Source organism: Dermochelys coriacea, chromosome 10 (genome assembly GCF_009764565.3).
Source record: "Dermochelys coriacea isolate rDerCor1 chromosome 10, rDerCor1.pri.v4, whole genome shotgun sequence".
In the NCBI taxonomy this organism is placed as follows: domain Eukaryota; kingdom Metazoa; phylum Chordata; order Testudines; family Dermochelyidae; genus Dermochelys; species Dermochelys coriacea.
Window position 1 is genome coordinate 48,151,102 of NC_050077.1, and position 11,970 is coordinate 48,163,071.

The 11,970-nt window shown below is 53.8% G+C and overlaps 1 protein-coding gene across 1 annotated transcript in view; it reads left to right on the forward strand.

The window, feature by feature from the left end:
- LOC122456130 (maestro heat-like repeat-containing protein family member 1) overlaps positions 1 to 11,970 on the forward strand; it is a 33,965-nt gene that overhangs the window by 2,026 nt on the left and 19,969 nt on the right. The window contains 18 exon segments of the mRNA XM_043493969.1: positions 137 to 203; positions 332 to 427; positions 747 to 853; positions 1,146 to 1,268; positions 1,828 to 1,923; positions 3,216 to 3,366; positions 3,574 to 3,629; positions 4,357 to 4,498; positions 4,953 to 5,008; positions 5,325 to 5,432; positions 5,581 to 5,700; positions 5,903 to 6,034; positions 6,763 to 6,909; positions 9,434 to 9,553; positions 10,236 to 10,315; positions 10,804 to 10,942; positions 11,230 to 11,325; positions 11,842 to 11,937. Coding sequence (XP_043349904.1) covers positions 137 to 203; positions 332 to 427; positions 747 to 853; positions 1,146 to 1,268; positions 1,828 to 1,923; positions 3,216 to 3,366; positions 3,574 to 3,629; positions 4,357 to 4,498; positions 4,953 to 5,008; positions 5,325 to 5,432; positions 5,581 to 5,700; positions 5,903 to 6,034; positions 6,763 to 6,909; positions 9,434 to 9,553; positions 10,236 to 10,315; positions 10,804 to 10,942; positions 11,230 to 11,325; positions 11,842 to 11,937 — 1,932 coding nt within the window.

Consider the following 11,970-nt stretch of genomic DNA (forward strand, 5'->3'; position numbering starts at 1 on the left):
AGCTGGCTGGCCTGTTCTTTAAATGGGAATTAAAATCTGCTCCTCCACCCTCACCCCTTCACTCTGCCATCTGAGGGCTTGGCCTGAGACACGCTTGATCTAGTTTGCCTTTGCTGGTGTTGCTTTCTTCCCTTAGGTGTGTCATCTCCCTAGAGAGCACCTGGAGGAGCGGAGAGAGGCCCTGGACTCTCTGGTCCATCTGGGTTAGAAACGCATTCACCTTTCCCAGAGAAGGAGATCACAGCCTGCAGAATTCCAGAGCCCAGGCATAGAACTATATTCCCTTCCCCTTTATGAATCACCCCATTACGATTCACTCCTCTTCCTGCAGCTCGCTTGTTCCTGGTGGAGCTGCTTGTGTTCCTGTTCAGGAGGCTGAACAAGGACGAGGAAGAGGAGACCTGTGCCAGTCTCTTCATTCTGGATAGTCCAATCCAACAGTAAGTGACTCCACAACGATGCCTCGCCTTTTGATGTGTTATGGCCTCTTGTGCAATTAGCAGCGCTTAGCACTGGGCCTCATTGGGGTCATTTGTACCTGTCTGCGACAGATAATCCAAGTCCTGCAACCCCCTCAGCCGATGCTGCAGCAATGAGAGAGAACAATCACTGCTGGAACTTCAAGCGTGTTCAGATCTAGCTGGTTACCCATGGGGGTAATCTGCCACTAGGGTCATGTAGGGACATTGAGGTTGCTCTAAGGTTCCTGAGATCTCAGGTCCCTGCACACCCTGGTTTAACACCAGCCCTGCTGAGCCATGTGTCTGTGTCTCTTACAGTTTCTGAAATGACAAACCATACAGAGAAGCTGTTCATAGCCCTGGGGCCAATCCTGCAGAGCACAAGCCTACGGGTGAGTCTGGAACCATGGCTAAAGCGGCCAAAGCTAGTGAATATTTGCCTGCCAGTGCAGAGCCTGCTGGGACCCTGTGCATCGAAACACACGACTCATCAGTGATCCATAGCGTAGGGCAGAAGGTGGAAGAAAGAATCCCAACAAGGCTCCGGCTGCACTCCCATTGCTGGGCAGCCTAGCAGCATTTCACCAAATACCCCACTGAGAAAGGATCCCAGCCTAGACTGGAGGGGACAAGGTGCCTCCACAATGTGTGCAAATCATTTCTGTTTCTGTATGGGTCTGGCAGGTCAGAGAAGCCCTTACTTATTTTATACGGACAATGGGGGCGCATGGGCTCTTGGAGAAATCTGCATCAAGACCCTTAATTGATTTCTTGGTGCGTCAGTGCCCCCTGATCCTCAACAGCACGGTAAGAATCCACAGAGACCTTAGCGATGGGAGTCCGTGAACAGGTAGAATATGGGGTCAAGGGATAGGGAAGGAGGGGCAGCTGCAGATGTGGGAGGGGCAGGCGATGTGCAGCAAATAGGGCTTGGGAAGCAGATGGAACTAAGAATGGCACCCTCCATCTATTGATGGAAGATGATGACAAATAGAAGACCGTGTTTTTTCCTCCCAGCCCATTCTCTCTGATCACTCCCCCAGCAGCCATCTGGGCTCTGTCCCTCGCATGGGGAGGGCAGGACCCCGGCTTCCTCCTTCTCTCTCCCCACGGTGATCGTCCACCCTACAGGAGACTAAGCCTCACTCTTCCATGATGTATCTGGTCTTCACCAGGCAGAGGGGTAGAGCCTAGAGCTGACTCCACACAGGCCCTGGGCTGGTTATGGCACAGTCAGAGCCAGGGTTGCACCCTTTCCCTTCAAGCCCCATTTTCACCCCCCGCCATGCCCACTATAGTTACCGTGCCATGGAGGTCTCCACTGAATCTAAATTTCCCCGGTGTCTCCCTTATTTCTCACCATCAGGAGGAAGCAGACGGGAGGCGCACCATGGAGCTCGAGGTCTGCCAGCTCTGCTCCAGCACCCTGCTGTCCCTGGGTGATTCCCCCAGAATGGCCAATGTAAGTGACCCTGCCCCTCTCCTTTGGACGCAGGCTTCTCTGGGTCTGAGTTTTTCGATGAGACAGGCCCCAACCAAACTTATTTATCTGAGCCTCCCCGCTCCAGAACATCATTGGGTTGGGTAAAATGATCCCCGGATCCGAGCCAGACCTGGTTCTTTGTAACAGGGAACACTCATCGGCTCAGTGCCCCTGTGTGCTAGGGTTGGTGTCCCAGGGGCTCTTCCGCTCTAGCATCCCCTGTGGTCAGTCATGCTGGTTCTGCAGCTTCCATAGCTCAGTCCCTCTTCATTGGTTGCTCTGTTAACTTTTTCCTGGCTGTTACAGGGTGGGGTCTATACAGTCCATCACATTCTTGTTTTGCAAAAGCCAACCCTAGCCCAGGATTTCCTGCCTCTCACCCACACTACCCTGGTGCCTAAGAGAGAGTCCACTGAGCTGGCAGACACTACATCCAAATCTCATCTCTGCTGACTACTGCTTATGTTTCCACACACTGCACAGACCCGATGACTGATGCAGGCCTCAGAACGCAAGTCTAAGCAGTTAAGTATTAGCCAGCCCCCTCCCCACACTGAACAAATTAACAGCTACATTGCACAAGGTCACTTCAGGCAGAGCTGAGACTAGAAGCCACATTTCTAATAAGGCAGGCCCAAGTATTGTGCACTGAGCTACACTGTCTTTCAGACTGAGCATGCCAAATATACGTGCTTTAGTTACTACAGGTGGGGATAGACCCCCAGGGGTTCCTGATCTCCACTATTCTATACTGTCTAGCAAAAAGATGTGTAACCCTCTGGCCTAGTGTGTGTTAAGTCCTCCTCTTGTCCACGCAGCAGACAGCAATTGTGTCTGTGGTTCAAGTGGCGCAGGTCTGTGTGGGGAATGTGAAGGTCAGAGCTCAAACCTCCGAGTGCCTGTTATGGTTTCACTTGATAGTATTGGTTTTCCTAGTCTCCTTTTTATTTATCAAGCTGGTGTATTGCATTCACACCGTGAGAACACAGCCTTTGCAAGTGGGCCTGGAGTTAGGAATTACAGTGCTGCCAATGATGATACTATACTCAACAAAAGGCAGGGGGTCAGTCATCTGTCACTAGATTTGGTGCTGGAGGCAGACACTGACAGGTGTGAAGGGGGAAGGGGTGGGGATTGCTGCATGGTTGAGGCTGGGTATAGAGGTCTGGCTGGCATTGGCGAGGCCAGGTGTCCTGTCTAGTGTAGGAAACAGAAAGCTGGTGCAGGAAGAGAATATTTCCATACTGAGCTGGCTTTTCTCTGCTCTGCAGGTTTTATGGCCTTGGCTGCTGCTTCACCTTAAACCAGCAACCCATGGGCCAGCCCTGCCTCTCCTCCTGAAGACCTTAGTCGGAGTAGTGAGGATGATTCTGGAGGAAGGCAGGCTACCCTTGGCCAGCAGGTGTGGCAAAGGGAACAGAGGTGAGTCCCAGTCTTTTAACCACCTGCTCTTAGTCCTTCTGTAGCGAGAGGTGTCTGCCCCTAGGTGGGGGTGGGGATCAGCTCCTGGCTCTGGTTCCGGCTCACTACAAGGACACAGCCAGCTGCCAAGAGTGCAGGTAGAGCTCAGAGACGAATGCAAAACGTCCCTTCAGAGCCTGATGGGATGTGCCCCCTTTCTGTTCACAGGGTGTCGGTCAAGCTCCAGGGCCACTCTACCCCAGGAACTGCTGGCTCAGTGGCTGGTGGGTAACCCGCAGCCAGAAGGTTTCCTTATCCTCAGTGGGAAGGGGCTGCTCCTGGAGCTGGCCTGCAACGCATGGCTCTTCTCCCCGCAGCCCCCAGAGGAGCCGGCTCGTCACATTCCTCACGTTCATTGCACATCGCCCCAGCGCCTCTCAGCATTTAACGGAACCAGCGAGCTCTCTGAGCCAGCCACCTTCCTGGCTCCCCTGATTCTGGGGTTGGACCAGGTTCCCCAGCACAAGTTAGCGCAGCCCTCGGATGACTCCAATGTAAGCCAGATGGAATGAGCCCTTAGGGACTGTTGTGCAGGCCCCCTCCTGCGCCCTGGCCTCCAGCATCCTCGCTTACCAAGGGGCATCTGAGGATTCCCTTTATGGCCCAGCTGCCTCTTTCAGGCTGCTTCAAGCTCCCCTTGTGCTGCTCTAGCCTAGGCCAAGGATCTGACCCAGCAACTGCCTCATGGCCTCTGGATAAATCTTTTGTCTATTTTCGTCTGAGCTAGAGCCAGCCCAGGAGTGAGAGGATGGAAGGAGCCAATAGCTGGTCCATAGAGTGTCCCTGATCAACTGAAATATCCATCTCAATCCTGTCCTGGTTGTCAGCTCCACCTCCCTGCTGTCTCCTTCCCTCCAACACTGAGCTCTCGCCCTGCACCTGTAGGGAGCGCCCTTCTCACACTGCCTTGCAAGGGAGGGGTACAGCCACCTCTGCATCTTTGTCCGCCAGGTGCTTGGTGCATCTTCGTATATGACGGTGCAGGTCAGAAGGGCATCCATGTTCCTCCTCTTCCAGCTGATAAGCACGTTCCAGGCCAGGTCAAGCCAATTCTGGGATAACTACGGGAATGACATGCTCCTCTACATGGAAGGTGAGGAGGGGGTGTCTCCCCTTGCAGGAGCAAAGGGAGGGGACACGGTGGTGCTGGGCTCAGAGAGGGAGAGGCCAGGGCCTCCCTCTGAATCCAGGATAATATGATGCTGTGACCTTGGAATCAGAGAGGATCACATCAGAATCATATCCCTTGGGTCATCTAGCCCAGCCAAAGGAAGGATCCTTTCCAGGACTGTATCTAACCTTCATCCGACACCTCACACCCTGGGAAAGGATCTTGGCAAGCAGAACTCCTGGGTATTTCACATCAAGGTGTCTGGGTCTGAGGAGCATTGTTCTCCATCAGTGATTTGCACAGAGACATGGGTCCCCTCGGGGCCCATGAGTCAGCAGCTCCTTCCCGCCTCCCGCCAAACCAGAGCCATGTTGCAGGCTGCTCCCCAGTACATGGGTCTAAACACAAAGGAAACTGATCTTCCCATCTCTTCCAGATCACGAGACTGGATTTTGCCAGAGGGAGTGGGAGCAGCAGCTGCTGCAGCTAAGGGTCAGAGAAATGGAGGGCTGGAAAGGAGCTCAAGAGGTCAGCTTGTCCAGCCCCCACACACTGAGGCAGGATTAAGAGGCCTCCCAGCAGCACTATATTGTGGGACAGAGGAAGCGGCTGAGCCCAGCAGGTACAATTGAAGAAGCACCAAGGGCAGCTCACAAGGATTCACAAGCATTTGGAGAGACGTGGGGGTGACAGTTCATGCTCCCTCTTCCCCTCTCCTCCCAGCTGTCGTGGGTTCCTGGCTGGAGTTATTGAGAGGACCAGTTTCTTGGCCTGTCTTAGTTCTAACTGGCTCTTCTTTCCCTGGCAGTTCCTGGAAGACCTTCTCTTCTTAATCTCGGACCACACGTGGCTGGGTTGGTTCATCACTAGTATCAGGCGCCAGCTGGCCCACATTGATAAGCGGCCCAGTGACAAGGTCAGTGTCCTGGAAGGAATTAGGGCTCAGTGCCTAGTTCAGAACAGTGGTCGCTCCCCAGGGGCAACTTGGGGCCAGTGAAGTAGACAACTATATCCCATGGGCTCTGTGCATGCCAGCAGCCAGCATGATGGTGTCTCTTTCGCAGAGCTTTCTCTACAAGTGCTGGGGCACCAGGCTGATGACATCTCCAGCAGAGAGCGTCAAGCCCCAGCTATGGCTTATGGTGGAGATGGTCAATTTCCGAGAAGAAGAGGAAAGAGGTGAGGCCTTTGCTCCTCCACTGACAAGAGATCACTCGTTCCTTGTCAAACCCCTGATGCTACGTGTGTATGTTCTGCCTTGGACACGGTCCAGTGGATTGAATAGACATTCCTTATACACATGCCCTTGCCAATGACCTTGAGAGCCCATCCTGGCCCCTTGGCTTGTTGCTCAGCATTCCCAACCTCCGTCTTTCTGTCTCTCAGGGATCGGCCCGAGGGCTTGGGCTCGGGCTGTGTACCAGGCAACACCTAGGTGAGATTTTCGACATTCTGGAGCACTGGGAAGAGTTTGTCAGCAGGGTGCAGCTCCACCCTTCTGCCGGTAGCTCTCTGCAGGTACAGTCCCACCTAGCATCTCTGCTCTTTCATCCATCTCTCCACAAACCTTTGCAGGTAAAGGGATCTACTGCTTCCCAGAAGCCTGTTTGGTGAGGAGCTGAATTTCCAAGGAGTGGCTCAGGCCCCATGGAGGGAGCCCTTTCCTTACTCCTCCGTGGAGCTGAAATCACTGCACAATGGGGTGAATCCTGGGGGAAAGGTGGGTCCTGTTGTATAAGCTCTCCAGGGTATCTCCTGGGCAGCTCAGACATGCTCCACGCAGCCCCATAAACAAGGCTCAGAGAGGGCCCAAAAGACACTGCCATGCCATCAGCTCCAGCTGACACATTTCTCAGCAAAACAGACCCTTGGTCTTCCCCTGAACTGGGCTATTTCACAGACCCTCCTGGCAGACTCACCAGGGCCGGCGTGTCTGACATTCCCCCACAAAAAACCTTCCTAGTAACTCTCTGGGCCAGATTCTCAGCTGGTGCAATCTACTGTAGTCCCAGTGACATCTCTGGAGCTAGGCTGAATTTAAAGCAACTGCTAGCGTGTCCCCTTTGGCTGCTGGGTCACCTCAACCACCCAACCCTGGGAAGGGCCTTGGAGTCCAGGCAATTCAGCTCAGCAGAGTAGCCTTTGGTTGCTAACCCGGCTGGGTGAAAAATCTTCCCCTGGCCCTATTCGTGAGTTAGGAGCAGCTGGAAGCCATCCCTTCTCACTCTCTCCTTTGCAATTCTCAGGAGCCAGCTTCCATTGAGCAGTTCAGAAGCCTCCTGCTCCTCACCTACGGGCACGTCGTCCACTCAGGCCCCACGGATCTCATCCCAGAGAGCATAGGCTGCAAAATCCTGTCTCCCATCCAGAAGTCCTTTTGCCTGAGCCCACACGTAAATCAGAGCCCTCCCCGGACCGCCCATGCAGCACTTACCCAGGGTGTGCACAGCAGCACAGAGCCATGTCTTTGCATAAATTCAGCTCAAAAGGCTGGCCCTTTGCCCAACGAGGGACAGGAGACACAGGAGCAGCACCACTCTCTGTGCCCCCCTCCCCATCTTGATTAGCTTCTACTCTGATTCCAGGCCCATGTAAGCTAATGGAAGGACCGTCATCTTGGCCTTGTTAGAATGCAACTGAGCATCACTTGATGCTATTGTCCCAGAGATGACTGTACCCTGTTTGGTACCTCTAGGCTTGTGCTGCACTCAGGGATCAGAAGATAAAGATTTAGGGCTTGTTTCCCCACACACTGCGGTTGGTGGTGTAGCTGGGCACAAAAGGGGCACTGAGTGATTCAGGCCCCTAGCCCAGCAGACAGGCTCTGGTGCTGAAGAGGGATTTTTGAGATAACTCAAGGTTGTTTTCTTGCCATCGGAGGTTTGAGGCCGACGTTCAGTCCTACGCTGGTTACAATGCCCATATGCGAGTCCTAGCAAAAAGGAGAGGGGATGCTAGTTTGTTTTAACTGAATGTTCTCCTTGGAGAACAGACCCATCATAGGGAGAGCCCAGAAGACTCCAGAGGGCAGCAGATTCCTGTCCCAGATCAGACAATTACCAGCTGATTGTCAGGGGAGCTGAGAAGTCCCAGGGCCCATTGACAGCTCTGGGAACTGCAAGTGCTCAGCACGTCTGGAAATCAGACCATTCTGATACAAGTCAGCTCTATTTTCTTGGGGAACCAGGGTGCAGTATCCAGCCTGTCTGACTCATAAAAGACACCCCCCACCCCCACCTCAGCCTCTCTTTAAACCAAAACCCATCAGAGAAAAAAAACTTGCAGAGAGCAGTGAAGGGCGTTGCGAGACGTACCTAGACCCCTCCTGACAAGGGTGACAAGATTAAGACATCTCCATTAGCATACAGCATGAAGAAAAGAGACAAATCCCCTAGCCTCATCTGCATGAAAGATGGGAGAGGGAGACATCTCAATTTGCATACAGAATGGAAAACAGAGAACCGCACTGAACTCTGGGACCAGAAAAGCAGGGACGCACTGCATCATGGGAATCTCTGCTCCAGATGTTAATGAATCTACACCTGCACACACCCAGCTCAGCAATTATCAGACCAATTGCAGTAATAAATCCTTGATTGATATCCAAAATACTGAAGCATACCTAGTTGCCTTGTGAGCTCCCTGGAAGAAAACACCATCCATAGCAAAAGAGTGATCAGCTCCTATTGTCTAGCCTAAAGAAAACCCTTAAGTCATCAGTTTACCCATAAACAAATCTCGTGTTCTCTCTTGAACCATTGTATTTTCTCTACAAAAACTCCTACCTATGCGCAAGTAAGGTTCTGATGCTTAGATCCAAACTATGCATCAGTTCTACTGGGACTCCATCTTCTCCTGACTGAGCGTGCTGAGGGCTCTGCCTGTCTCCTGCCCTCAGGACCCTGAGCTACCACCATCACCTGGGAACCCCAACCAGTTCAAGCCTCCTGAAGTGGATGAGATCCCCCTCTTTCTCTCTCTCTGTTGTCCTTTCTACCTCAGGTATTAACCTTTAATAACGTATGTTATGTTGGTTTAGGCTCTCCTTGTGTAGTTATCAGTATTATTCAATAAATAACTTTTATGGTTCAGCTGGTTGCTTCTCTCTCTCTCTCTCTCTGAATTTTACTCTTTTGTGTTCTTAGCTTCCCCCATTTACTCTGCAGCAACGCTTCTTTTACCTAAGTTACAGATCCCTGTAGTGCCCAAAAATACCGTGGGGTTTGCTCATCAAGTGGGTTACTGCCAGTACAATTGTGAGGTGAAAGAGGGATAGGGGTGTGTTAAACCTGTGGCACATAAGGGGGGGGGGGCAGCTGAAAGTGCTGCTCAGCCCAGCCTATTGAGACCAGGGGCACATGAGGGTGACAGCTTGAAGGTGCAGCTTAACCTAGCTCTTTGAGTAAAGGGACATATAAGGGTATCAGCTTGAGTGTGCTGATTGACCCGGTCCACTCAGACTTGCTCTGTTAGAGTGTGCACATGTGTTCATTTAGTTCTAGGGCTGGAGGAACCCAGCTCTGGGGAACCTAGGTCCTGAAGGATAGCTCCGTTGGGAGGGGACTTGCAAAAGGAAGGAGTAGAGCTCCATATGAACACACAAGTGACATAAGCAGTACATTAACAGAATTACAGAACCCGCCCCCACCCGAAGAGTAACCCTAATAAATGAGCATACCCCAAAGTAATAGGCACATTTGGTAACAATTCCTTGCATCCATCTCCAAAGATGTTCCCCTAGGGAATGCAGAGATGTTCCACTCAGCAAGCCAGGTCCTTTGCCTTAGGGTGTGAGGGCAATCCAGCCTAGGACAGCAGCTCCCTTGTAGAGACTTGCCCTGTAGCCTTGTGCCTCAACTCGCTATTGCCTGAGGCTGTTTCCTCACTGTTCTCTCCCGCTCCTGCCTGTGAGTCCAGGATCCACTGGTGAGATCTGCTTTTGTGAGAAGCCTTTTGCTGGTGGGTGAAGCTGTCACCTGAAAGAGCAGGACTCCCTTGGTGACCCAGGACACATCCACCCCGCTGTCCCTCCTGCTGGTGAGTGAGCGTGCTGGGGTCCTGGGAGGGGTCCCTAGGTCAGACGCACATGCCAGAGTATCCAGCATTGAAGGCCATGTGCTGTGTTTGCAACTGGGTACCCAGGGCGCTACATTGTGTGCTGCAAACCCAGTGCTGATGCCAGATTCTTCTAGTGCAATTCCAGCCCAAGGAATTAATTGGCTCTATTTTCCATTAGTGGATTCATGCTGCTTCCAACTGGGATGATTCCCCATCCCACTGCTGAGGGATCTGCCCAGCACCCAAAAAGTGCCCTAGAGTTTAACTCCAGGTTTTCATTCTGGGACATGATGCTGTGGAGTTAGCAGGCTCAGCCCTCCCTAGGTTTGCAGGAAAAGATTTGACCTCAGCTGTTCAGGACTCTCATGCTCCCCGTCACAAAGACGCCTCTGCCCGATCCTCCTTCCCTGCTCCATGGCAGATGCTGAGGTTTCCAGAGGTGCTGGCAGGAATGGCGAAATAGGAGCTTTTGAGAACTTTCCCTGCATTCCGGCCACGTGGCTGCTCCCAGGCAATATTCCCAGCTCCGTGCCCCAGTGCGCTGAACGCTGGGGCTGAGGGTCGGTGGGGGTGTCAAACAGCATTTGGAGGCTCCACGTCTTGCTGAGTAACCAGGCTCCCTCAAATTCTTTTGCCTTTGACTCTCTGCTTTGTGCTGCAGGAGATCCTCAGAGGCAAGGACCGGGCCTGGCTACAGAGCCCCGATCAGCAGCATGACCTGCTGGCCATCTCATACTTAGGGTACGTCCATGGGGCCTGACTCACCTGCAGAGCCCAGCAGCTGGGGAGGGGCAGATAGAGGGAGAGGAGGTGGGGGAGGAACAAGCTCCAATAAGAACCAGAGGATGCTCCTCCCTGGTGGCTCACAAATAGGCCATATCCTCCTCGGCCTCCGGGTCACTTTATCCATCCCCAGTTCTGCGTGTTGCCTAGCAAGAGGGAGCCCCTCCCGTCTGCATGAAGTGCTGTGAATGGGTGCAGCTGCAGAGCAGGGCCCAGGATCATCTCCAGAGAGCAGCTTCCCCAGCAGAGCCCCTGCTGGCTGGGCCCAGAGCGCATAGGTGTCTCCAGACAGGACCATTCCGGAGGCGGTGGTTCTGCTGGAGATGCCCCCTGGAGCTCTGCTGCTTAGGGATGGAGATGTCCCTCATGCCATCAAACCCAGCCTGACTCCTGCCGGGACCAGTCTCTGTTCCAATGGCCCCGTCTGCTCCATTCCTTCCAATCAGGAAATTCCAGCCTCACCTATCTAAGGAACAGGAGGCTGAGACCATCAGCACTTGTATTGCCGGCACCATGATTCAGCACCCAGCCCTGGCGAAGCTGAGAGGGACTGAGGTGGCAGAAAGCTCCGCTATCCGGGTAGAGGTTAGTGAGGCATGGACAAAGCTGCAGCTCCCACCTGCTCCTTGGCTGGGAAACTCAGCCACCCCCCTGCTGAATAGCTGGATCCAGGTGGGAGGAAGATTCTTTGGGAAAAGGCAGCCCGTCATCCAGGTGAGACCCATGTCTATGTGCAGGGGGGGTCTATCACCTGGGGAAAGGGACCCCGAATACCAACAGCACCTGGCTCCAGAGGGGGGAATCCACTCGTCCCCCTGCCTTGTGCACCCCACCTCCCTTGCTATTTACTTCCCCGCTTCTCTCTGCTCCAGTCTCTCCAACAACTGCCCTGGGAGGCCCTGGATCTCGTGCTGCAGACGTTCCTGGAGCTGCACGTGACCCCCACCATGCTGCTGCATCTGTTTCTGGTATGATGGGGAAGAGGGGCCCATTCACACTGGCCATGTGGGGATGGGCGGGCTGGTCAGGTTCTACCCGAATCACAAGAGGGAAGGCTCCAGTTGATCCTGAGGGGGCTGAGCAGGCCTCCCAGCTGCTGTGAACTAGCCAGTCCCCACGGGGAATACACCCGACCCTGGGATCCAGCAAGACAATCCTAGTCCTGCTCCAGGGGGTGTCACTTTGGCCTCCTAAATTTGGGCTAGCACCCCTGTGCTCCTGAAGGAAATAGCCCCGAGACCCCACAGGATCAATGGGGAGAGTCCTCAAAGCACTGAGTCCAAGACCCTCAGACCTGTCCCAACGCTCCCCAGACAGGAGAGGAGCGCTGAGTTCCAGTGTCCGGCAGCAGAGGAGAAGGGGTTAAATGCACCATCTCTCTCCCTGCTGGGGTGGGAAGCAGGTTCTGGGGGTTGCCCAAAGGACATGGCGGGGAGGTTGTCCAGCATTGCTGCCGCTCACACGGCTTTCTCCCTGCTCCCCAGCACTTGGATCTGCTCTCCCTGGCCCAGGAGCGGAGACGAGCTGTGAGAGCCAGCGCCCGGTTCCTCATGTTCTATCGCTTCAAAGCCATCACCGAGGTGAGCAGCACGGACCCTGCTGCTCCCCGCAGC